The 25,909-nt window shown below is 55.7% G+C and overlaps 6 protein-coding genes across 6 annotated transcripts; 4 read left to right on the top strand and 2 right to left on the bottom strand.

Moving 5' to 3' along the window:
* Positions 1–1,077: 1,077 nt before the first annotated feature.
* CH63R_02324 (uncharacterized protein) lies at positions 1,078–1,736 on the top strand (the record flags this gene model as incomplete). Its single annotated transcript, XM_018297299.1, has 2 exons — positions 1,078–1,631; positions 1,688–1,736. 2 exons carry the CDS (start codon positions 1,078–1,080, stop codon positions 1,734–1,736), a joined length of 603 nt encoding a protein of 200 aa, XP_018162115.1.
* Positions 1,737–3,637: 1,901 nt separating this feature from the next.
* CH63R_02323 (Phosphatidylserine decarboxylase) lies at positions 3,638–5,005 on the top strand (the record flags this gene model as incomplete). Its single annotated transcript, XM_018297298.1, has 1 exon — positions 3,638–5,005. One exon carries the CDS (start codon positions 3,638–3,640, stop codon positions 5,003–5,005), a length of 1,368 nt encoding a protein of 455 aa, XP_018162114.1.
* Positions 5,006–6,563: 1,558 nt separating this feature from the next.
* CH63R_02322 (Integral membrane protein) lies at positions 6,564–9,210 on the top strand (the record flags this gene model as incomplete). The annotated part of the gene is made up of 2 exons (XM_018297297.1): positions 6,564–6,714; positions 6,773–9,210. 2 exons carry the CDS (start codon positions 6,564–6,566, stop codon positions 9,208–9,210), a joined length of 2,589 nt encoding a protein of 862 aa, XP_018162113.1.
* Positions 9,211–10,253: 1,043 nt separating this feature from the next.
* On the bottom strand, positions 10,254–12,230 carry CH63R_02321 (General alpha-glucoside permease; the record flags this gene model as incomplete). Its single annotated transcript, XM_018297296.1, has 1 exon — positions 10,254–12,230. The coding sequence occupies one exon, from the start codon at positions 12,228–12,230 to the stop codon at positions 10,254–10,256; it is 1,977 nt and encodes a 658-aa protein (XP_018162112.1).
* Positions 12,231–15,053: 2,823 nt separating this feature from the next.
* Positions 15,054–17,330, top strand: CH63R_02320 (Sodium/hydrogen exchanger; the record flags this gene model as incomplete). The annotated part of the gene is made up of 5 exons (XM_018297295.1): positions 15,054–15,099; positions 15,163–15,192; positions 15,264–15,410; positions 15,467–16,126; positions 16,192–17,330. The coding sequence occupies 5 exons, from the start codon at positions 15,054–15,056 to the stop codon at positions 17,328–17,330; spliced, it is 2,022 nt and encodes a 673-aa protein (XP_018162111.1).
* A 1,093-nt stretch (positions 17,331–18,423) lies between these two features.
* CH63R_02319 (Myb and hsa domain protein) lies at positions 18,424–23,842 on the bottom strand (the record flags this gene model as incomplete). The annotated part of the gene is made up of 3 exons (XM_018297294.1): positions 18,424–23,455; positions 23,550–23,702; positions 23,781–23,842. 3 exons carry the CDS (start codon positions 23,840–23,842, stop codon positions 18,424–18,426), a joined length of 5,247 nt encoding a protein of 1,748 aa, XP_018162110.1.
* Between the last annotated feature and the right edge of the window lie 2,067 nt (positions 23,843–25,909).

Genomic DNA, 25,909 nt, shown 5'->3' with positions numbered 1-25,909 from the left:
ACATTGCAGGAATTAGGGGTATTTTGAAGTTTTTTTCCACAGTCAAGGAGGAGAACCAAGATGTGCATTTTCCACTTTTGCTTGCTCGTTGAAACGCATGAGGTTCTAGACCTCTGGTTTGCTCCTCTTTTCCGTTCATCAACTTCATCAACTCCAGATCGACCCATGGGCGGAAACTTGGAAATCGACCCGCGTACTAAGGTTACACGGTTTCTGTGGGTGTTTGATTTATGGGTCAAGACAGACTCAGCATCATCATCACAATCCTCATCATCATTGTGTGGACATAGTCAAACCTGTTGTCCAGCAATGTGAACATTCAGTGTCGGTGGAGGGTTTGCTCAACGCTGTGTCACCCTGTGAACAAGGGAACGACGATCCAAATCAGACAACCGTGAAGGTCGAGATGGTTTCCCCAGATTTCAGCCACACCTAGCAAATCAGACCCTGCCCTTACTGGTCCATTTGCGCTTGCCTCATGCCTATCAATGGATCCCAATAGTGGGTGATGATCGACAACACGTTGCTGAAGCATTTCCTTTGACCCTCTTACTGGGCCCAATTCGCGTTCATGTCACCTCCAGGTGACACCAGATTTACGAGGCAGTCAGGAGCCCACTTGCGTGTAGCTCGGCGGAGTTCCGCAGGCATAGTTGCGGCTCCCCCGGCCATCTGTCTCCCCTTCTCCTCTCTCCTCTCTCCTCTCTCCACTACGTCTTTCCTTGGGCTTTCGGTCATCTGAGACCCAGGTCAGGAAAGACACAACGGAGTGCAGGGAAAGTACGAAACTAAAAACAGGAAGGAGGATGACAGATAGATGTCCCGGTCATAAACTACGCCGCTCTGCCCTCTTACAAGCACATATGTATCCGTCTTCGGCAAGGACCCGCGCCACCTATCATTTATAACCCAACTCGAGGCGCGAAACGTCATATCTCAGATTCTGTCAAGGTATGTTGAATGCTTCGACAATCAGTATAAAGCTCAAGGTCGGGAACCAGACGGGCTCATATTCTTTAGTATCATCACCCTCAACCACTTCTCAACAAGCCATCCGACAACTCCACGACCCTCAAGATGAAGTGCACTTCCATTCTCGCCCTTCTGGGCGCCAGCCTGGCCACCGCCCAGTTCACAAACCAGACCGAGCCCTTCTGGCTTAAGTTCACACCTCGCAACGGCAGCTCTGACGAGACCTACCTCACATCTTGCCATTCGGGCGCCGCCCAAGCTGGCCTCTGTCCTGAGAGCCAAAGCCCCGCCGCGCACACGCAGTACTTCCTCAATGAGACCCAGACCAACTTCCGGGACTACGCCCTCGGTGCCCTGACCTGGAATCAGCCCCTGGGTAGCGCGGGATCAGTCTCTTCCGGCATGGAGCTCAACCTGCAGCTAGTTTCCAACGGCGCCATTCCCATCTTCTCGCCCGGCAACGGAGCCCTGTTCAATCTAGGTTTCGACGAGAACGAGAAGCTCTTCATCCACTCCCGCGCCGACGACTCCAGGGCCACACCTAACGACCCTCACTTCTCCGAGGAGGCGTACTACCGCTGGCATATCTGTTGGACGTTCGTTGGCAACTACTACTACAAGTCTCTTGTCTGGATCACGGCCGGTGCTGCGTCCAACCCGTAAGACCCGTGGTTTATAACTCACGTCAAGGAATAACGTACTAACGAATCCACAGTACCTGTGCCGCCGTAGATGTTTATAGAGAATGGGCTTCGTCTTCCTGAACATTTTCGGTTCTACTGCCGGGCGTGACACGAGTACGGCCATAATACTTTCAGCTAGGACCCCGGAGTCGTCTCTAGCTCTGCTTAGAGACCAAGCCCAGCCTCACCAATCACGGAATATACAACCCACCACCACTCCTCATCTGAGAGTTTCAAGGCTCCGTGGTTGGGTGTATCAAACCTCACAATACCTAATAGTAATAAGAAAACTGTATTTTTTGATTCTTCAAGCTGCAGAGCTTCCTTGTATTCCTGTGAACCGTCGAGGGGTTGCAGATTTGAGCCAATAGTGCCAACGGCTAGGTGAATATTTTCCCTGTCCTTGAGAAGTGTTCAGCATTGAGTTAGGTAATGCTGGGAAGATAAAGGTTTCAACATAGATCTGATGATTGCTACTATTTCAACTGTCTGTCCCAAAAGCCAAACCTACAACCATTCAATTATTTCGATCCAAGGCAGTATTCTTTCCCTCTCAAGAACACTAACGCGTTTAGTCGCTAATATATTTTGACGATGCGGTGAAGCCGCTGTCATGGAAATTGCGGATATTTGAGACTTGCTTCTGGCTGTCTCGCCGGTTGTGGTAATAGAGAGGCTTGGCAGAGCATACTCGTTGGCTGGCGGCATTAAAGCTGAACGGTTGCATGGATTTGCAGACCCGTAACCTCCCCGCTAACCGCGGACCATCCCGTCTTGGTTTGAGGCCTTTCTATGAGCGAGGGAATGGGTCCGCTTCTTCCCGCTCCGTGACTCCCCTGATTCATGCAGATGCAGTAACACCTCCTTGCTGGCGGTTGCGGGTGGCATGTCACGATGTGCTATAGTAGATCAACTCTCCAGCCTGGTCGAATATGGAATGCAGAGATCTGCACTTCACTGTGTCATCATCCTGCCAGTATCAATATCCTCTGTTGTGTTCCGCTGTCGCCAACCCGCTTGCTTCTGCTTGTCGTCAAGATTCTCACCTCGAACCATGGACATGGACGTATGCCGAAAGTACTCAAGGGCGAGACAAGGACAAGTGAAAACGATGGCGCGAACGTGGACGGCGCCGAGAGAACCAAAGAGATCCGTTGAGTGAAGTAGGTCAAAGGCCATCTTGTGTTCGTTCGTTGTCAGTTGTCGGTTGCCCACGTTAATGCTTCATTGGTGCCCGCTTTCACGCAACAGTCGCAGCCGGCCAACTAGTGATACGGCCCACAAATGAAGACGTTCTGGGTGCCGGATTCTCAGGCAAGGTGTCGATCCAGTCTGGAGTTTGTCACCTGAAGCTTCTTACGGCCTACCAACTAACATGAAGAACAAGCAATGGTTTATATTTCCATCAAAGGAGCAAGAACTACTTGCTCAGCAGAGTCCCTTGCCATGAGAAGTGATATCGCCCAGGCGAAGCAACATTGAGACCAGGTACAAGACGGATCTGACGGCTTGGCATGCAAAAAGCCTTAACCGTGCTCCATCAAGCCTGGCGGCAACTGGGCTGAATTGGCATACCCGTCTTGTGCTTCGATCTAGCAACATTTGAGTGAGTGCCGAGACGGGAGTACTGAGACACCCGCGCGGGGTTGCGGATACGTGGAGTGACTGTGAGACAGTCGACCGAGCTTGTTGAAGCCATCTCCACATGCGGAGCGGCTGGTCGACGGGCCATCAGTCATCGTTTGAGTCTTGCTCACACCTCGACATGGAAACGATCAGATGCTCCTATCTTTGGGGCTGAAGCTCAACGTATGTAACGAGGCCGTCCACCGCGACTATAAAGCGGCTTGAACTACCCGGCTCGACTGATTGTAGCCAGACCTCTCTCGACCGTCCAGTGCCAGAGACCATTGAGATTCAAGCAGACTTTTAAGCACTCTCTTCTTCAGAAAACAACAAAACAACCATCCATCACTATCAACATGCCCGGCCTTCCCACTGCCACCGACGAGGAGATCGGCTTCCAACCGCCTCCATCTAACCCTCTCGTCGCCCTGCCGGGCTCTGTCCCGGGCTGGGCAACGAGGGGGAAATCGTGGAAGGCCTTGCCGCCGATGACCAACGAGCCCGTCGGCAGCCAGGACATTATGCACTTCAACCCGGTAATCATTCTCTTCATGTCCCTCGTCAAGTCCGAAGACCTCACCAGGGCCGTTCGGTCGGCCAAGCAGAAGGTCCCAGAGTTCATGGAGAGCATGGAGATATCGGACGCCCAGAGCTTCTTCGTCTTCGCCAACAAGATGCTCAAGTGGACACCGACCGAGAACGTCGAGGCCAAGGACATTTACGATATTCTCTGTCTGTTCTACTTTATCCTTGACCAGCAGCCGCTGCTGGGATTGCAGACGCCCATCCATCCAAGCTCGGTGGGCAAGCCCCTGAGCCCGCTGTCGAGCTGGATCGTGGTGTTTGCGCAGCTCATCGGGTTGTTCATGGACACGCCGGCGTCTATCAACGAGAAGACGTTCCAAACTTTTGTGGACTCGCCAAAGTATGCGCTCCACGAGGCGGTAATCCCCCCGGGCGGGTACCACACCTTTAACGACTTCTTCTCTCGACACCTCAAAGAGGGCATGCGGCCCATCGCCGACAAGGACGACGACAGAGTCATCACCTACCCTGCGGACTGCACCTACGACAACTCCCTCCCCAACCAGAGCATCGTCAACATCAAGGACACGGGCGTCATCGAGATCAAGGGGCTTCCGTGGACCATTGGCACGTTGCTGCAGGGCAGCAAGTTCGCAGACGAATTCAAGGGGGGCGTGTGGATGCATGCGTTTCTCAACACGTTCAACTATCACCGCCAGCACGCGCCCGTCTCTGGCAAGGTCATCGAGGCCAAGAACATCCAGGGCGCGGCCTACCTCGAGGTGGACCAACAGTGCCGACCCATTCGCAAGCTCTTCCTGACGGCCAAGGACATCGAGAAGGACCCCAAGTGCAGGCCAGAGGCGCCCGACTCGCCGGGGTACCAATTCCTGCAGACGAGGGGTCTGGTAGTCATCGAGAACCCGGTGCTCGGCAAGGTGGCCGTGCTGCCGATCGGCATGGCCATGGTCTCGTCGGTCAAGTTGTCGGTGCACGTGGGACAAGAGCTGAAGAAAGGCGACGAGATCTCGACCTTTTTGTTCGGAGGGTCGGACATCATCTGTGTGTTTGAGTCGAGTGCCGGGCTAAAGCCCGAGAACTTTGTCCCTTCGCCCAAGGACGACTACTCAAGGTACGGAAGCGTGCTGGCAAGGGCTCCCGGGCATGGTTCGAACGGGAGCTCCAACGGGCACCACTGATCGGGCGGGTCCAAGCTGTGGGTGTATCAGTGGTTTCCCCGTCCTCATGTTTGTAGTGCTGGCACTGGTAGTGTAGGCAACTCCGAATGACAAAAATGGAAGCAAATTGTTCCTCGACGTTGACCGTACGCACCCTCAAGGGGACTGTTACGAGACGAGATTCCTGGCGAGGATTCGTGACATGTCATGGCCCAGGACCAATAGGTACGCAGTATCCGTTCGTGCCCAACAGCGGGTTCTCGGTCGAGTCATCCAAGAGCCTCCACGAATTGTGACGACTTCTTTCATGACATAAGAGTCGCCGTGTGTGTTCCTGAAACAAACCCAAGTCGGTGGAGACCAGACGGGGACGAATGAATGCCTTGAAAATTAGCAAAAAAGCGCAAGAAGCGGACCGGCCCGTACACGACGGGTTTATGGACAGGATTGCGGAAAAGGGCGGTGACTGCAGAATGAGGGTATGCAACCAAGGAGGGGGGGTCTACGGCTCGTATTCAGGGGCATTGAATGTCAGCCTCGAGGATTTTTGAAATGAAAAAAAGACTCGATGCGAATTGGATGGCTGGGAAAACGGAGTCAGTCGAGGTTGGGTGACGTTGCCGCTTGTGCAGCTTGACGTGTCCGACGGTGGAACGCCGCTTTGACTGACGAGGGAAAGAGAGTCTTGGGCTGCACTTGTTCGCTGCTAAGAATAAGAAGCGGTCGAGGGAGTATGCTGTTACACGGGTGACTCATCCCCCCTCCTCAGCCTGGAAGACACCTTACTTCTGTTCAGTTCCCAACGTTTCGTTGTATCGAGCAACACAATCTCTATCTCGATTCTCGACGTGGAGAAATAAAAAGGTTCTGTCAAGAGCCCCAAGACAAGCTGCGCCTGGGTTCAGTTCATCGAAATTGCCCCAGCCACCCATTTGCTTGAATGGATTGGCAACCCAGTCACCCAGTGGACCCATTTCACGTGCAGATAAGAGCTTCACCCAATCGATAGATTGCTGACGGTCGCTAGCACAGGGGGGTGTGGCGCCAAGCAAGGCCTCGTTACCCCGCGCAACCACGTCTGCAGGTCGGGTCGGGTTCCAGGTGTCAGCGCAGATCAGCAACCTGCGCTTGCTGGTGAGCTCACAGACAGAGGGCGCAACCCAACCCACTCACTCACTCACTCTCTTCCTCTCACTCTCTCCCTCTCTCTTCCATTGGGAGAAATTTGCGTAGCCTCTCCCCATTTCCCGGTTTCCAAGGACAGTTCACCTCGAGGTCTGTTTTCGAGAGACTTCCTGGTTCACATTCGCCATTTCGCGAAGCAGAGTTTCTTTGCTTCACCACATCCAACTTACACCAACACCAACACCGAAATCCCCCACTTACCTCCGGGCTACACGACGACCGATATCTAGGGACTCCCATCCCCGGCCACCTCATTCCAAGACAATACATTCTTTCGGGGGTCCCTTTCCGAATCGAGTCGTCTACGGCAGAAAAGAGACACAAACGGGTATCCCGCATTCCGCATCTCGACCGCACCATCGACTGAAGGTCCTTACTGTCCGTCGTCGCCATTATGGCGCCGGCAGATGGGTTCTCGGCGCCCGGGGTCGCTTCGTACGACTCCAACACAATGTCGGTCGGCGACGGCACCTGGGACTTTGATAAGAATACCTTCCTGTTGCCTAACCTAGTCGGCCTCAACTTCGAGACGATGCAATACAATGGTCAGTATGCGTCGGGTCGTGCACCGGCTGAGGAAACCGACTAACACGTGCAACCTAGGCATGGGCAATCGCTTCTCAACGGTCGCCCAGTACCACACTCTGGTGCTCGCCCACGGCGTCATGGCCGCCATCATCTTCCTCCTTATCGTCCCGGTCTCCGTCTTCACGGCTCGGTTCTACACAGCGAAGCCCGGCTATGCGATACCTTATCACGCGCAACTGAACATCCTCGCGGTGCTGATGCTTATCGCCGTCTTCGCCCTGGGCTGGTTCGCCGTCGGCCCCGAACGAAGTTTGACTAACCCGCACCATGCTATAGGACTGGCCATCTTCGTCATGTTTCTGCTACAGATCATAGGCGGCCGGCTTGTGAGACACATTCGAGGACGCTCGATCCGGAAGATGTTTCATCGCTGGAGCGGAAGGCTCATTGCGCTCCTCGGCATTATCCAGGTTCCCCTCGGTCTAACGCTCTATGGCTCGCCCAAGTGGACCTTCATCATCTACTCGCTCTGGGTCGCTTTTCTTCTGCTCGTCTATTTCGTTCTCAGTTACCGTGCCGAGGGCGCTGATCGTGGTCGCGACGTCTACATCAGCGGTGGCCGTTCTGAAGGCCCGAGCGGCGTCACGGGGTCGGAATACTACAGCGACGTGTACACTGAGAAGTCCAAGGGCCGCAAATGGTTGGCGCCTCTTGCGGCCGGTGCGACCATCGCAGCCCTGTTCAGTCGCAAGAAGTCCAAGGAGAAGGAGAAGGAGCTCAGCCGCGAGAGATCCAAGTCGAGGAGTCGCAGCCGCGGGCCAGAGGTAATAGGTTCTAGGCGGGGCTCGGCGAGTTATCTCACCTCTAGAAGGGGCTCATACACATACCTCGAAGACGAAAAGTTCACCGAAGTGGACTCCCGACGGGATGGCAAGAAGTCTGGAGGCGGTTTCATGTCGAAGCTGTTCGGCGTCGGCGCTGCCTTTGGGGCCGGCAAGCTGGTCTCCAATCTCATGAAGCGAAAGGAAAAGCAGCCATACGACGAAGAATACTCGGCGGTTTCGGCAGAGACCCCAAGACGCCGCCCAAGCCGAAGCTACCCTGCCACCAGTGAATACACCGATTACACCGACTGGACCGAGGACACTCCACCGCCTAGACGTGGACCTCGTGATGGTTCCATCCTACCACCCCCTGGAGGTCCAACAGCTGCAGCCGCAGCTCTCAGTGCTGCCGAGCCACGAACAAATCGACCCCCGCATGCAAGGACCCGTTCGCAGTACAGTTTCGAGGACTCGGAGTACTCATCATATGTCAGCCCGTCCAGACGGAAAGATGACCCACCCGCCGGTCCCGCGGGCGGGGCCGCAAAGGGCATCTTGGCCGGCTTGGGTCTGGGGTGGTTTGCCAAGAAGCTGGCCGACCGCAAGTCGAAGCGCACAGAGGAGCAAAGAATCCGAGACGAAGAAGAGATGAGGTCGGGATTCACCGAATCAAGGTACACTGCAGACGGGTTCTCATCACCTTCCCGCGATCGACGGGGCTCCCGGCGTGTCAGCGGACGTCGCCCGAGACCGCCGATGTCGGCTTTGAGCACCGAAATCACACAGTTGACCGAATCTTCCGAGCTGGAGCCTCGACCTGCTGGCGCCGGCTACGGGGGGCCACCGATGCCACCCCTATCTGCGGGACCCCCGCCACCGATGATGCACACCGGGCCAGGAGGGCCTCCTGTTTACCCTGTCGGTCATTCGCAAACAATGTCAAGACACGATGTCGTCGAACCAGTCGGCATGCCTCCAATGCCCCCGGACCCAGCAGGACTACTCCACCGCGAGTCTGAGAGCGAGGCCTACATGTCACCTAGCGGGAGGCCCCGTCGACGAGACTCGTCTAAACGCAGGAGAGCCGGAGAAGAGGCGGCGGCTGCTGCAGTTGCGTCGGCCAGTGCGCTCGCAGCGGAAGAGGACCGCCGCCGCGCCCACTCGGAGCGCTCGCAGCCTGTGAGCGTCAAAGTCAGGGTTCACGACGACAAGGACAGAAACATTACGCTACGGAGACTGACCGAAGAGGAAGCGGCCGCCAACAGGCGCGGGGAAAGCAGGAGGAGACGCGGCTCAGTCAGCAGTTTATCCGGAATCGAAGTTGGCAGTGGCCGACGTTACCGCCGCGACTCGAGTCAGAGACGAGCCGAATCAGCAGCGGAGCACGTTGTCGAGGCCGGAGACCCCCTGCCGCCGCCGAACCCCGCATTCGCTGCGGGCAGAAAGCCAAAAGACTCGGCCTACTACTCGGGAGGCCCGCCGGTACAATCGACGCCGATGGCTGGCGCTACTGTCTCTAGCATAGGCAGCGAGAATACTCATGGTACCTGGAGCCAGATGAGCCCTTCGCCCAGCGCACCTCAGACTAACCCTGTTGGGTCCGCAGCGGCCGATAACCGTCGGAGGAGGAGACAGGAGCGTAGACGAAGCAGCTCGAGCCGACCGACAGGGGCGGACATGTTCGATTAGCAGAATTAAATGTACTACGACGGCGGAGAGTACGTCGACGACAAGCAGCGATGACGATGACGAACAAACGAAAGACGAAGAACGGCCCACGACCGAGACGACGTTGATGCGAGTTCCCTCAAGGATAGGCACCGAGGAAAAAGAAAAAGAATCAATCAAAAACCGCATAACCAGCAATAGGATACGATTTGGCATGGGGACAGTAATCAGGATGCATTGGGTCGGTAACCCTATCGCAACCCGTGGCGACAAGGCCGAGAGGAGTTTATGGAGTTCTGTGCCCTGTGGCAATTTCACCAAGGAGGGATGTCGTGCTCCCTTGACCAACTTTGACGAGTTCAAGGGATCAAAGACAAAGGCATTGCAGGCATGTTTTTTTGTTGTTGCGTCTATCAATGTATGAAGGATCACGCGAGCATTTCTCTCAATGGACTACTGTACGAAAGAAAGAATAACGCAGTGTGTAATTGTGATGGGTATAATTGGAAATCTCCCTCACGGCCCCTGCATGAAAGTCATCTATACTGTTGCTATGTGCTTCTGTGTAAAATTACTGCACATGGCCTCACTTTGGCTTCTATCTGTAAGGTTGAAGTAACTGGGCGTTTGATTCATAGCGTGGTTTCGTCGGCTGCGTGCCGTGCCAATCTAAGCAGGCTAAGCTGCTTCTTATATCTCGCATTCTACTTCAAACATGACTCTCCTCCTAGTTGTCCATCCACATTCTAAGGCAATGACGGTGAAAGTGAAGAGGGAAAATACTATCCCTGTCTTGTTGTTCCCTTTGATGCACTCCGTTCCAACATATTATCCTGACTCAAGAAGAAGAACAAAGAGAAAAACAAGGGGAAGAGGGAAATTGAAGGCTGGCAGAGCCCTTCTGCCTTGGTCATTTCATGAGTCCGAACTCCTCGCATGTCTCCAAAGTCGTTAATCCAATTTCAAGGCTGATGGACGATGAAGAATTTCAGTCCATTCTCTTCACGTTTCCTTGATGTAATTCCGGCGCCAAATGAATGAAAACCCAAGTACCCTTCCGCTTCTCAGTACTCGGCACCACCAAAACTCTTGTTTCTCGTGAGGGTCGCACGCTTAATGCTGGCCCGCGGGAGATGCTCGTAGCTCTTGTTGCGGTTTCGGGCCGTGCCGGGACGGCTCCCCGGCTCCCCGGTACCCTCGCCCTCCTCGGCGACGATCATGGCGTCAGCCGGCATCGATGCGCTCTCCTTAATGCTGGCCACGAAGAAGGACGACACCAAAACGGCGATACCGCCGAGTGCCAGAACAATGGCGATGGAATGGTCGCCTGGTGTACCGCGGGGCTTCTGCCAGATTCGGAAGATAATGCTCGAGCCGACGGTGGCGATGATCTGGGGAGCGGCGATGGCCATGTTGTGAATACCGAGGATGACACCTGCCTGGTCGGTCTCCTCGCCGTCACTCAGGTCGGAGTCGGCGACTGAGTTCAAGGAGGGCGACGCCGGACCCTCAGCATTCCTACTGGGGCTAAACTGCCGTTGCTTCGCTTGCCGGATCTTTGCATCTCTTCGGCTGATCTCGGCGCTGATGATGGCCCAGGGTGCCCACAAAGTCATTGCCCAAGTGATTCCCACCAGACCGATCAGAGCCGTCGCTGCCTCTACCGTGCGAACGATGACGGTGCAGAACATGGCGCCGGCAAAGAGGATGAGGGAGGCGAACCATGCGCGCTTGAGGGTGAAGCCGGGAATCTGCAGCTTATCGAGCCAAGAGGACTTTTCGTTTTCAAAGTCTGCGCTGTCGGAGTCTGCCGGGAGGTCACCGATCGGCTGACTGTCGTAGGTGGGGGCAACGAAGAATGGGAGGAAGACGTTCGTAAGCAAGCTGACTACGGAGTTGATGAGAAGAGCAAAGGTTCCGATCCGGGTCGCGCGTTCGTAAAGTCGATCAAGCTCCTCCGGGGTCATGTGAGGGTTGGCCTCCAGGTAAGGCTCGACGTAAATCTCGCCAATGTACGAGGAGGTGTAGAAGAGCAGCGGGAAAAAGCCGATCCAGGCGCAGAACTGGACTTGGCAAACCCTCCTGATCTGAGGCGGCAGACGCTTGATGGACGCAAATATCTTCTTGAAAAAAGAAAAGACACCGGGCTTGCCCAGAACTGGAGGGCCCTCGAGCCGAGGGTCGCGTTCCTTGATCAGAGTCGTGCTCACCACAATGGTTACTGCAAGGGCTATGCTGGCAATAGCACACAGGACCTTGAACTGGGTGTCGCCGAGGAACCAGAGGTAGGTTGGCAAGTTGACGTACCCCGCGACGTATCCGATAATATTTCCAAAACCTGTGATTCGACTTGCCATGGCATTGGCGGCCTCCTGTTGATGGGGCGGCGCACAGTCCACAATAAAGGCCCTGATGGCGGCTTGCACGGTGTTGATGGCAAAGTCGAGGACGTAGATGCCCACGACAGCGACACAAATGACGGTGTTTTTGACGGCCTGAGACTCGAGGTCTGCGCCGAGAAGCCCCAAGACGCCGCCCACGATTTCTTTGGTCCAAGCCAAGAACATCAAGGAGATAATGGTTGCGACGGCTCCGCCGAGCATGAAGGGTTTCCGCTTGCCCCACGGCAGACGGCAGTTGTCGCTCAGCATGCCAACGTAGGGCTGAACCAGCGTGCCGGTAAGCGGGCCAGCAATCCACACCAAGGCCATCAATGATTTGCTCAACCCCAGGGAGAGCAGGTAGGGAGACCCGTTGGACAGCTCAACAGACCATGCAATTTGCAAACCGCCGATGCTGATGGTGAGGAGAATCAGATACCAGACGCTCTTGGTCTGTTGGGTGTCCTCTTGGTCTCCCAGAAACGAGTTACCGTCGGCGACATCGTCATCCTCGTCATCGCTGGTCGGGAATAGCAATGGCGATCGCTCACTGGCTACCCCTCTCTCCTGTTTGGGGTTTGATTGCGCAGACTGGGTGCTCTGCTCGATGGAGGGCATCGGACGGCCCCTCCTGGGGGAACGAGATTGTGATGAAGGCATGTTCGATCGCGAAAGGCGTCAGGCTACAACACCCACGAAATGGAGCGATTCGGAAGATGGGATTCGGACAAGCCCACTGGCGGGGCAACCTGGGGAGCGGTCGTTCAATTGGGCGTCAAGTTTCGATGCTGGGCAGCAGACGATAGACTGGACGAGTAATCAACCCCTAGGAGAAGCGTACTTAAATGTCGAATGCGCTGCGTGGTGGTTGTGAGAAAGGCCGGCCGTGGCCGAAAAAAAACAAATGTTGTGCGGGTGTCACGCGGTCAAGTAGGAGGATGCCACGAGACCCCGAACACGGGCTGCTGGTACGGGGTGATTTGATTTCTGACGATGACAGAGCCGGCGGCAGGAGTTTGCGTCATTCGCTGGCTGCAAACTGCGCCCTAGCGGAATGACCAACTAACCGGTGCAGGTCGGTTCCTGATTCGAGCCCAGGCTATGCAGTCGTGAGCGGGCAAGAGCAGGTGATGGCGAATGAGAGCGAGGACCGCCCACTGATGTGGTGTGCTAGGGTTGCGCCTGAATGTCCAATGTACCTAATGTTCAGGTAAGAAGATGCCTGGTTTGGACAAGCTCGATACTTGTCAGTGCGAGTAGCGGGTGGCGGGAGAGCGGCAGACGAATGCGCCGTCGGGTTCCGGTGGTACTGGTGAGAATCCAGGGGGCGGATTGCCGCCGAACGGGGTCGTAAGAAGAGGCGAGGGAGAATGCAGCTGTCGATGGGTGACGAACTGACAAGGACGTCTTTGGGCCTGTCTGCAAGCCCAGCGAGTAGCACGTTGGGTAGAGGAGACTAAGGTAGTCGAATGGATATACGCTCATACACCACACCTAACGCTAGTATACTGCTGCTGGGGGTGGTAGTTGTGGTGGCGAGGTGTTCATACAAGCTGTGTGAGTGAGGTTCCAGATACGCAGCGGTGGAGGTGGAGGGGGGAAGTGGTTGTATTTAATCGTTTGGGATAAAGCCAGTTGAGTGGTGGACTTGATAGAATATTCCACGGCTAGCAAGACGGCGTAGGCTCCGAAGAGGGAAGAAGGGGTAAGTCCCGGTAACCGAGAGTCTAAGCTGCCGCTTGCATTTCCTGCCTAGGTTAGGTAAGTCGCGATGGCATCGCACAGTGACGCCGAACGGTGAAAGAAGAGAGGCGGGCAGGCAGGCCTTGCTTCCAGGCCTGTCGTGTTCCCTCCCAAGGGTACCCCCGCATCCAGTACGTCATGCCCGTAGCTCCTTGTCCCGCCCGCCCCATTTGCTCCTATCTTTTTTTTTTAGGGGTTTCTTTGGTTCCCGGGTGTTGACCGTTCGCTGGCTCTCTGCGCTATCTAGAAGTCCTGCACGACGACGTTGTCATTGTGTCATTTTCTTCTCAATCGACCGGGACGAATGAATCAACGGGCTTGTTTTAATTTCCGAGCAACCATGTAGCAACCTCGACTCTAAGACGAAGAGGAAGAGGAAGAGGAAGTGAAAGAGAAGAAGGGAGGGAGGGGGAAACCAGAATACCTCTCCTTCCTCTAGAAACCCAACCTCTACGTGTTTCCTCCATTACTTATCGTGGACTCGTGTGCAAGCCTCGTGCGCTCTGCATAAGACTTCTTTAGGTCAAGTAAGGTACCGTAGGGCACAATCTCACCATCTGGTCATCTCATGTCGGATCGCAACCCCGTGTCGTCGCGTATATGGAAGAACAGCCGTCTCCGGCTGACGGTACCATCCATCCGGCTGATGGAGTCCCCCTCACGAGTGATCTTGATCAAGTGCTACCCCAACTTCCTAACAAGTCCTACGGCAGCACCCTCTCAGGCGCCGAGTGCCACCATCCACGACACCCTCCGCGTAGACGCTCCCTCCGATCGTGTCCAATGGGTCTGGGCTTCTTTCCGCTGCGGAAAATACTGGGGTTCAGCTGGGTTGGGCCCGCGTTGGCCGAGATTCCATCCACAGAGATCTAGACCTCTGCTGGTGCGGATGGAGCAAGCACGTGCCAATACCATGCCATATGAAGTCATGCCTTCTCTCACGCTCGCGACGGCCAAGCTCGGTCCAACACAAATGTGATTCGAATGGACTCTCCGATAGCGCAAAGCAGCGAATATCTTGGTTGTAGGTAAACAAACAAGAAAGGATGAAAGAGATTTCTCAAACATCTCAGGCGTTACTCTCAGATATCTATCCTGCTGTCTGTTTCTGATAGCAATGTTAATCCTGGTCGTTGCATCCGCGTCCCACGGGCCACAGGCCAGTTGTATCTAATCCATGTTCGGGAGGAAGCAGCTACGACTCCCTTGGGTCCCCGGTACCAGGTACTTCGAGACCCACGCTTGGCGCTCAACGTTCAACCTTCTGCTAGTTACACCTACCCGCACCCCATTGTAGCTCTACCACCCCGCCGAGGCTGCGCAAGCAAACCCGTCAGCGACCCTTTCGACGACCAATCACCGTAGGTCTTGAGAGCCACTTTCAGCCATCCGCCGCTGGCTAGTGGCTGGCTTCTGCCGTAGCCTGCACTTGTACATCCAGTGGACACCTCTACGAAGTCAGAGCCAGCCTAGTATTCTTCGCATTGTCATTGAAGCCTGTCGACACATCTCGAAAGCTACCTTCCACCCTCGTCGCCGGTCCACGAACTCCCGTCGAACCGACTCCCCCATCTTCGACTCTGCGGCGTCCGACGAGCCGGTCTGTTCATGATCGTCATCCATCGCTTTCGGAGCTCACGCGCGAGCCGCTGGCCTGCCTGCCGCTTCCCCCTCCATTCTGGATCTTACTCCGTCGCCAATCCGTGAAAGCCGAAACCGCCGCAAACCCGCAATCTCAACATGGTATCGGCGACGGATATCACCGGGGCGGCCCTGCGCCTTGTTCGTACGTCTTCTCGACCCCCTGTCTTTCCGACTTGAAGAGCGCAAGCTGATATGACCGTGCCAGAACGCGCCGCCGAAGAAGGCGACCCGGAGAGTATGCTGCCGGCCACTCCCTTCCCGGCCCTTGCGTGTCCGACGATGTTTGCGACTGACCATATTCCGCAGGCTCCGATGGCTCCCAAAAGGAGATCTTCGCTGCATGGGCGCTGTTCATCTCCATCATGCTTCTCATCACCGCTTTCCTGACCAGCTACTTCCTCCAAGAAAGAAAAATTGAGGCCGTACACGAGACCGTCATCTCCATCTTTGCAGGTTCGTCCCCGTCGTCTCACTGCCACCTGCTGGGTAGCATCTAACACCCGCTCCAGGAATGACTGTCGGCCTTCTGCTGCTCGTGACCTCTGGCGATTCGATCCGAAACCTGATCAGCTTCGACTACCAAATCTTCTTCAACCTACTGCTTCCTCCGATCATCCTAGCTTCGGGCTACGAGCTACATCAGGCCAATTTCTTTAGGAACATGGGCACAATCTTGACTTTCGCTTTCGCCGGGACGTTCCTATCGGCTGTAGTGATCGGTCTCATCCTCTGGCTTTACGCCTTGACGGGGGTCGAATCCATCAGCATGTCGTTTGTCGATGCTATTTCTGTCGGCGCGACTCTGTCGGCTACCGACCCTGTGACGATTCTGGCCATCTTCAACTCGTACAAGGTCGATCCCAAACTGTACACCATTATTTTTGGCGAGTCGATTCTTAACGATGCCATTGCTATCGTCATCTTCGACACGGCTCAGAAGTACAAGAAAGGTGACGCGTCTAAGCTTGGTTTCTTGAGCTTTTTCGAGGGTATCGGCATCTTCTTGATTGTCTTCTTCGGTAGTATGTTGATTGGTGTGGTTGTGGGCGTTCTAATGGCGCTGCTTCTGAAGCTCACATACATTCGACGATACCCCAAGAACGAGAGCTGCCTCGTTGTGCTGGTTGCATATGCCACCTACTTCTTCTCCCATGCCATTCACATGTCCGGTAAGAACCTCCTAATAAGCCCCTACTCTTCTATCCAGCTGAGTGTATTGTTGACAATCTCGTAGGCATTGTATCTTTGCTGTTTTGTGGCATTACATTGAAGCACTACGCCTATTTCAACATGTCTCGGCGAACCCAGCTTACGACCAAGTTCATATTCCAGATTCTTGCTCAGCTGTCTGAGAATTTCATTTTCATTTACCTCGGGCTCGCATTGTTCACGGATAACGCCTTGCAATTCCGACCTCTACTAATTATCATCACCGTCTGCGCAGTCTGTGCCGCGCGATGGGTGGCGGTATTCCCCCTATCCCGTCTCATCAACTGGGTCATCCGTTACAGGGCTCGTCGAAGAGGCGGAGACGTGAGCGATGAGCTTCCCTATAACTACCAGGCCATGCTTTTCTGGGCTGGCCTACGCGGAGCCGTCGGCGTTGCTCTTGCGGCATTGCTCACTGGCGAGAACTCGTATGCCTTGAAGGCCACGGTTTTGGTGGTTGTAGTGCTTACCGTCATCATCTTCGGTGGCACAACGGCGCGTATGTTGGAAATCCTCGGTATCCAGACCGGGGTTGTAGACGAGATCGATAGCGACGATGAGTTCGATATTGAAACGTTCAGCGGCGGTCAGTATGCTAAGCGCACCGGCACTGGTATTGGCTACACTCCCCGACGGAATGGCAGCCTGTCGCTGGACAACATTGGGTTGCGCAACGGCGCACGGCCACCCGTGGGAGGAGAGCGCAGTAGTTATGTGTCCGGCTCACACTCACCAAATCCGATCAAGAGACAGTCGAGTCACAGCCGCAAGAACTCCGAGGTCGAGAGGACCGACCTCTTGGGCCGCAGCGGCAACACGACGGATTCGGACTTGGAAAGCGACATTGACACGTCGGACCTCCCGCCCCCGGCGCGTCGGGAACCTCGCCGGAGGAGCCCAACAATCCCTGGCGCCTCGCAATCGTCAGTGACGTCGGGTGGCCTTCTCGCGCAAACCGAACCCGCGGGCGCTGTGGCCACGGCACCCCATCACGTCTCGGCAACGTCTGCCATTAGACAACTCTTCAGCCATGGCGCCGAGGATGCGGCGGGTCTGTTCAGGCAGCTGGACGAGGACTACATCAAGCCAAAGCTGCTGCTCGACGGAGGGAGCAGCAGCCGGGGGAACGGCTCCGGTTCGGGCCCGGGCCCGGGCCAGGTTTAGCTTGATAGTCTCGACCGATGTGATATTCAAGTATCGATGGGTTTCTTGCAAATGCCATTTAAAGGCGGTTGGGTTCCCTTTAAAAATCGGGCATGTAACGCACTCCTGGGCGATTCTGGGAGGCCCAAGCATGACGGCGGCGTTCTGGGTGTATATCAATAGAGCTGGGTTCTTTCCAAAAGACATACGTTTCTTCTTCAAGGGTGGATATGATGAAATTGATCTGCTTTGTCAATGATTGTCGCAAGTACCCGCTAGTTGTCTGATGGCGATGTTGAAGCTCACTAATGCATCATGGCTTGGCTGTAGTTGATTTATGGGGTAAACGACAAGCTAAAAGTCAGGTGGCAAGAGAATGAATGACGTTGTGTTTGTCCGTGTTAGAAGAAATGAAATGGACCTGCGCGTGTACCGGACATCGTTGCATCCCGTCTCGGTTCAAGATCGCAACATGAGTAGGATAGCGGGGAAGATGGATCACGGACGACTGATGGGACCAAACACCGAGGTGGCTTTCTTTTCTCTTTCGTCATTTCATCTTTTCCTCGTCGGCCGGCAGCTAGGCTTGTCTTCCACCACACTCTCTAGTAGCAGGAAGTTCCCTCTTCGGTGCTGCAGCTACAGCTACAGCGGCAACCGCCGCCATCTTGTCTTCGTCTTCGCATTATAAGTGTTTACCTACAACCTAAACCTAGGGTTGGTAGGATGTTTTTTGCTTCCAAACCTCTCCGTTGACAGCGAGAATCTCACAATTGGTGGGGTGTTGTTTCTATGTACATTTCCGTCTGCTCGCGCCGCCGGTGCTCTCCCGTCTCGTTTTAACGCCATCTAACTCGCAAACAAGAAAAACTGTAAAAATGGTGTTTCTGTGGCAAGACGGGGCCGCGAACGGCGCGACGACAATGCGAAGGTGCCCTGATCTTTCCGTTCCCTTACGGGCATCCGTCCGCGCCTTCCGCAACCGCTTCTCTCCGTATAGTGTGCTCTCGCCACACCCTTGGCACTCCTCTTCGCTAGCCTTCAGACTTTCGAATCGTCTTCGCATAGTGGCTTTGTATTGTGGTTCTGTTAGGAATTGTACGCTTCACACGGCTCACGTCGCGGGCGTAGCTGAGGGTGTTGCGCTGCCGCTAGCTTGACGCTGCTGCTGAGCTTGTTGTGCCGCCTGCTGGGCCTGTTGTTGCGCTTGCGGTTGAGCCTGCGCCTGTTGCTGCGTCTGAGGCGTCTGGGCCTTCTGCATCTGCGGCGTCTGGGCCTTCTGCATCTGCGGCGTCTGGGCCTTCTGCATCTGCGGTGTCTGGGCCTTCTGCATCTGCGGCGTCTGGGCCTTCTGCATCTGCGGTGTCTGGGCCTTCTGCATCTGCGGTGTAGGAGGCTTCTGTACAGGCGCGACAGGCGCGACAGGCGTCGGAGGCTTCTGAACCTGTTGAACGGGCGTGTGAGGAGTTGGAGGCTTCTGGACCTGCTGGGCCTGTTGAAGGTGCTGCTGCACCGGCTGAGTAGGCTGACCCGAAGGGGTTCGTTGGACCTGCTGGGGCTGATGTTGTTGCTGATGTTGAGCCTGCTTCAGCAGCTGCTGGGGCTGAGGAGGTTGAGGCGTGTGCTGGGGCTGGGGCTGGGGCTGGGGCTGTGGCTGTGGCGTTGGCTGGGGCTGTGGCTGTGGCGTTGGCTGGGCTCGAACCTGGTGTTGCTGGTGCTGGGTATGCTGCGGTTGGACGTGTTGCTGCTGGGCGTGAGACTGTTGGCCATTTTGCTGCTGCTGAGCATGGTGTTGCTGGCCATGCTGTTGCTGCTGATGGTGCAATTGGGCTTGTTGGCCGTGATGCTGCTGATGGTGCGTCTGCTGGTGCTGGCCGTTCTGAGGTTGGCCATTCTGGGCAGCAGCAGCCGCCGCTTGTTGCTGCTGTTGCTGCCTGAGAAGAGCAGCATATTGATGCGGGCTGGTGGTGGCCGCAAGTCCATTGGCGATACCGGGGGACGCGGCACCTCCACCGCCGGCTGCCGCATTCATAGCATTTTGCGACATGTTCGTTCTTTGTGCAATCATCAAGCGCGTGAGATATTCCGTGGCAGCTTGGCGGACCTGCTCGGGTGTCAGGTTCGGGTTCTTTGCCCTGTACTGATTCTCCAGGTTGTTCAGCTGGACTTGAATGCTGGCAGGCACCTGGGTCAGGGGCCGAGGGGAGCCCGCAGTACCGTTCGGCATGTGGAGGCCACCAGCTGGAGGCGTCGATACTCCAACGCCATTAGCACTGTTGACCGATGCCATCAAGGCTTGGGCGTTGGCGTAGATGTTTTGCTGGTTGACCCCGTTGACCCCGTTGGCGCCATTGATACCATTGACCGAAGCAGGCCGCATGTTGGGCGGTGAGTGGGATTGAGATGCGTGAGATGTGGGCGTTCCCTGATGCATCTGCTGACCCTGTTGCTGCTGTGGTTGGTGCTGCTGCTGCGGTTGCTGTGGGTGGACCTGTTGCTGGGCTTGTTGTTGAGCCTGCTGCAACTGAACAGCTTGCCGTTGTTGCTCCGAGATGCGGCGAGCCTGAAGCATCAAATTGACGTCGGGTTGAGGGTTGGGCATTGGCATTCTATGCTGGGCCTGCATCGCCGCTTGCATCTGCGCTTGAGGGACTCCGTTCATCTGCATGGCTGGAGGCACAAGCCCGCCCATCTGGGCTGGAACGCCGCCCATGTTGGCCGTCGGTGCTTGCACTGGCATACGGCCTCGGCCGGCTTGGCCAGGAACGGCGAGCTGGTTGGGCATGTTCGGACGGGGAATGGTGCCGTTGACTTGCGCCGCGGCGTTTGTCTGCGCCTGGCCAGCGCCAGGAGTGGTTGCAATCTGGGCAGCGACTTGACCTTGCCGCGCCTGCATGGCAATCCTCCTTTGGTCCTCCTGGCGCCGATGAAACTGAGCCACCTTCTCGGCAAGTTGCTGGTCACGCTCCCATCTCATCAAGCTGTAGTCCCTGGGTGTCTTGGTGGGGCCTCTAGGTTGCGCAGCCTCGTTGGCCTTGCGCATGGCAGCCATCTGAGTGGCATGTTGCTGCTTCTGGGCTGCTGTCTCCCGCTTCTTTGCCAGCTTCCTCATAGCGTCGATCAGCGTCAAGTGCTTCTGGTTGCGCCGCCGCTCAACTCTGAGAGGCGTCGACGGTCTGCGCCTAGCGACCGGCGTCGCCGGCGTCGTCGAGCCAGCGGCTTGTTGCTGAGCAATCTGGTTCTGTTGCATGATGACGCGGTTGGCGGCATCAATCCTGTTCTGGTAGGCTTTGAAGTATTGTGTCTTCTGCATGTCTGTAGGCAAGCCTTCGAGATTGATCCATCGTTCAAAGCATTCCCACGGCGTCCTCCGCTCTGCCCCCGAGTTGAACAGAGACCTCGGAGTGAGGAGGCTTGAGATGAGCGACCAGTTGTACGAGTACTCGCGAACGAGGCTCCGCAACTCGTCATCCTCGGACAAGGTCCACTGTGAGGGGCTGCGACACTCGTAGAAGTTCTGCATCGGCATCTGGTACTCCGCAGGGGGTCGGAACTGATGGCCTGCGTGAAGCCGGTCTCTGATTGGCTTCATCTCGGGATTGAATAAGGCCACATCTGTGTTCTGCGGCGGCAACTTCATCTTCTTTGCAGGCTGAGATCCAAACACCACCCTCTCGTCATCGTCGTCTTCCTCCTCCTCGTACTGGTATCGGCTCCGCTTCCTGGGAGGCCCGTCCGAGGAAAGCTTCATCTCACCTTCAACATATTTGCTTAGCGGAAGAGCGGGACGGCGCCAGTGTGCATCGGGGTCGAACTCAGGGCCGGTGAAGTCAAATGCAGGAACCTTCAGAGGCGTCCCGTACATCGGGAGCTCCTGAAGCAGCTGATCAGTGGCCGGAGAGCTCCGAAGCTCAAAAACGACGTCGTCCTCCTCAAGAGCAAATATGGCGGATGGCGCAACTGTCTCGATAGCCTCTTCCTGCAGCTCGTCGACGTGCTCGGGAGAGTCTTGGTCTCCGGAGGGTACCAGCTCAGGGGTTGCCTGAGCATCAACAACATCCATCGCGGTCTCGGCCATGGATATGTCAGCCTCGGCGTCGGCTGGCTGTGGCAACGGCGGGATATAGGAAGAGACCTGAAGCTCCTTGCGTTCATCCTCGGTCGAGGCGACCCATTCCGCGCAAGCGTGAGCAAGATTGCGAGCGGCCGCAAGTCTCCACTTCTTCTCTTCTCTGAAATCCGTCCTCATCCATTTCATCTCATGGAGAAGGACATCCCAGTGGGACTCTGGGCGAACAGGTTCTGGGCATCTCTTGGGCTGCCGTAGCGACCATTTGTCGTGCTGCTGAAGGTGATAAACTCGGCGAAGCACTCGACATGCTTGGTTATCTTGGATAGCCACATAGGCGTCCGGGGTAGAGACCGTCTTGTGGGATTGGTTGAGAACAACTTCAATCGGCTTCATCCACTTTGATGTCTGAGTAAAGCCTTGGACAAAGAGTGGCGTGAAGTAGTCGTCTGTGGGGAGGAAACTCTGCTTCTGCTGACTGGGCATTAGGGACTTGTCGACGGACCGCTTGGTCTGCTTGCCAAAGACCACCGCGGACGGTTTGTTCTTGGCTTTCTCCTTCTCCTTCTTCTTGTTCGCAAAGACTTTTGGCCTGGTCGGGGACTTGGGAGTAGCCGTCATTGGCGTCAGCTGGCTGGGTGGTACCTTGACGGCCACGCCGGTCTGGGCAGAGTCCATAGGTGTCGATCCTCCCAAGATTTCGGCAACGGACTTTTGTCTTATTGTGCCAGACGCAGTTCTAGTGACCGCTCGCTCAGGGTCCTGCGGAGTCTCCACTGGCGCTTGGGATGGAGTTTGTTGAGTCTCGGCTGTCTTTGATTCGGCACGAGTGTCCTGTACCTTGACAGAAGGTTTTTCTTCTGCTTGGGTAGTGGCGGGTTGATCCACATCCATTCTGTCTGCGTCCTGGGACTCCTGGCTGTCTGGGATTTCTTTGACTGCGGCAGACATAATTGGCTCAACCTTCGTCAGAGGCGCATCTTGCGCAATGGGTGGGATAGACGGCGTCGCTTGCTCGGACGCTTCCTTCGAAGTGGCAACAGGGACAACAGGGACAACAGGGACGGCAGGGACGGCAGGGGGCGTTGGCTCCTTCGCGGCGGTTTGAGCTGCTGTTGGTGTTGGCTTAGAGTCCATCGCCATGGACTCCTGCAGAAGCTGGGCCTCGGGCCCGTCCGGAATTCTAGCATGGTTTGAATCGGCATCAGAAGAATGTCCGGTATCAGATTCCTTAGCTTGCTCGGCACCGTCCGCTGCGTCGGTCTCATTTTGAACCTCTGCCGGTTCCAAATATTGGGGACCTTCATTGTCTGGGCTGGTATCTGTGGAAACATCATGAACAGCCGGTGTCGCGGCAGTTTGTGTGGTCGAGCTCGGCGAAGAGAACCCTTCTGCTGCCCTCGAGACATCGGGCGGCAGCTTCACAGCCGGAGACTTCGCTTCCTCCGGTTGCTTGACATCGGGCGGGGGGGGCAGTTGAGTAGCCGGTGGTCGAGGAGCGGGTTGAGCGGGTTGAGAGGGTTGAGCGGGAGCTACATGGGACGCATCGGCTGACCGGGATTCCGGCTGCTTGTAGACGCCGCTGGACTCATTCCGCGCCGGAGAGGGAGCGGACTTCTCGGCGACTTCAGCATCTGCAGCATCTGCAGCCTCGCTAGCCTCCTGTCGCGATGCGTGAAGAGGATCCTTTGGGGGAACCGCAGCTGGCGACGGCGAGGGGACCGGGGCGGGTACAACGGATAGTCTCGCAACGCCGGATGGAGTCGAAGTCGCCGGTGCCGCTGCAACGGACACAGGTGTTGGGGGCTTCGGCGGAAGTGATGAAGGAAGAGGAGCGCCCGCGGTTGTTCGAGGTGACGGTGGGATGCCCTTCCCATCGCTGGTTTCGGCTACAGGCTGCCGTTGCGACGGTAGAGGAGCTTCGTTCGTTTGGGATTCGATGACGGCATCTTGCTTTGTAGCAGACGCGGGCGTAGGCTCTGGTGCGAAAAGGCCAGAACGTTCGAGGGAGTGCCTCAACGCATCGTAGCGCAGTTGAGGTCGGGCGGGAACATTCGCTTCATTCAGCTTTCGGCCTCTGTAAGTGGTGTAAGCGACGAACTAGCAGCAAGAGCAACCGGACGCGACCAAATCGCTTGAATAAAAAGCGTGACGAGACATGCAAAACGTACTGTGAAATGTCGCAGGTTTGCAAAAATTGCAGTTCGGCTGCTGAGGTGGGCGGCGCGTCGGGGTTCGCGAAGTCATTCGTCGGGAGTGCATCGCTCTCGGTCGCGACAGCGAAGAGCTGGCGAAGCTTCCGCTTCCTCGACGTTACAATTGAGCTAAAAAGTGTCAACACGACAAATTTGGCATCGCTGGGCTCGTAGAAGCGAGCTCTATTACATGATGCGATTACTTACGTGAATTCATCGCGTTTTGATCGCAAAAGCCTGGAGCGGTCGGCAGGCCCGACCTCAGTCATGTCATGAGCTGTCGCGACATCCGTTTTGGGGAAAAACGGAATGTCGACGATATTTCGCGTGCGTCGCAGAGATGAAATCAACGATCAGAAGGGATGAAAGGGGTGGTGTTGGGTCGTGACAATTGATTGCGATTGAATTTCGTCGTGGATGGTCGACCAGAAATTTGTCCGTCTACGGGCGCCGGTGGACGAGTAGGTGATTCTGGAAGTCACAGGCCGAATGGGCAGTTGCTAGATTGGGGGGGTTGATAGAAAAGATTTGTTATCGGAGAAGCTGGGCACTGTGACAGCGACAGCCCGTCCTTAACAGGCCAAAGTATGAGAATGCGTGACGCAGAGATGAAGAGCGCAGGAGGGGCGAAAAGGAGAAAGTACAGTGCGCGTAATCTCTCTTGCAAGATAGTCTCTCCAATGAGGACGCCTGGACCGGACCCTCCCGCTTGTTGCGGCGCACGCTTCCTTGCAGTTTATGGATCAGGATTTGTCTGTTGGGGGACCTGGGGAGAGTGTTTAGCGCTTCTCCCGCCCGAGTGCACCGCGCCCGTTCCCCGGAGGAAAAAGTAGGAAGGGAAAGAAAGAGCAAAGGGTAAAACAAAAGAGTGGGGGGGGCGTCTTTACAGGTCTCGGCTCATCATCTCTCAACTCAATCACTCAAAAAACCCCCCTTGGGTTCTCTCTAAGTAATGCGACACGTACGTACCCTGTTAGCGAGGTAGCTTGATGTAGATGGGTAATATGTATCTCGATGAAAAAAGTGCTGGTTGGGGGGTCCTCATTTGGCTTGATGAAGCAGCATGCTACGCCGCCATGCTGCATTCGTCTAGACCAACCCAAATTCCCAGTGCTGTGTGCGGTCTCATCAGCATCCCTACACTCGCCGCATTCCAGAGGCGCATGTATTTTCCGTTTGCTGTTTGCTTCAACGCATTTGCAGCCCGAGGATGCATGTTGTTTGTTTGAATCTGGATCCCACCTGTGATCTCCTCTTGGGTTGATTCTCTCTTGCTGGGCTCGCATCCCACCGTTTGTTTCATGCTTCGGGTGCCCTCTTTGCATTTCATCGCAAAAGCCATGCTTGTAGCCGCCATATTCCTTCGCTCACGAGTTGTTTTGCTGCAAGCAAGAAGCATCGACGGACCTCCCACCTTGCGTCCTGCCCAGGCATCAATCTCGTCGCTTGACGCTTCCCAATACTCTGCGGATGTGAATGATATCTAGGAACACGTTGACATCTCACTGGAGATTCGTAACGGCGAATTCGGCCGCCGTCAGTTCCCCAGTAACATGGGGATTTGTCGCCATCGAATCACTTGATTCGTCCGACACTGATGGCGAGAGTGCCAAACCTGCTGCCACTAACATCAGGAAGCATGAGCCTAGATGAGACTGGCCAACCCTGGGCTGGGCGCATGAGTCGGGCGGGGGATTTGGCGCGCTTTATGAGGGTTTGGAAGTTTTCGAGTCAGTCGCATATCTCGCAGTGCCGCCCTGGCGGAAGTCAGTCAGCGACTTCATGAAAAAATTTCTGTCGGGGTTTCGGGAACGTACAATGTCGCATCATCGCCTGCACAGATGATTTTGGTTTAGCAAGCGCCCATTCGAAGAAAGTTTCCACTTCGGCCTTTTGTTTCGTGCTTTTTCTGCTGAGCCATGTCGAATCCTGACGGTGAAATGGTAAATGCAGAGCGATGAGTGCATCGAAGAAGCTGCAGAGTCAGGGCTTGGTTGAAAAGAGCGTCCAGAGAGCGCTCGTCATTGGCCGGAGTTCATACTCCTTGCCAACAGGCTGCCCTCCATTGTAAGGGAGGGAATCTGGCGGAGATGTGAGTGGGTGACCAGAAATACTGCAGTGACTTCGTCGTCAAAGTATAGGAGCATCTCCAACGATACTCTGCTGTGTCGTCGTGTTCCGCGGCCAGGGTGAGGATCACACGCCGTGAACTTCATGGGGGTATGGCGCCGTAGATGCCAAGACGTTGCATTCTCTTCAGGTGAGAGAACGAGGAACCTTGCTTGACCTCCAAAACGGAACGCTCCAATAGCCGTTAGAAATGCTGCACGTAGACT

This window comes from Colletotrichum higginsianum, chromosome 2 (assembly GCF_001672515.1).
Source record: "Colletotrichum higginsianum IMI 349063 chromosome 2, whole genome shotgun sequence".
Lineage (NCBI taxonomy): Eukaryota > Fungi > Ascomycota > Sordariomycetes > Glomerellales > Glomerellaceae > Colletotrichum > Colletotrichum higginsianum.
The sequence above is the reverse complement of the archived record's forward strand: the minus strand, read 5'-3'. Positions and strand labels throughout refer to the sequence as shown.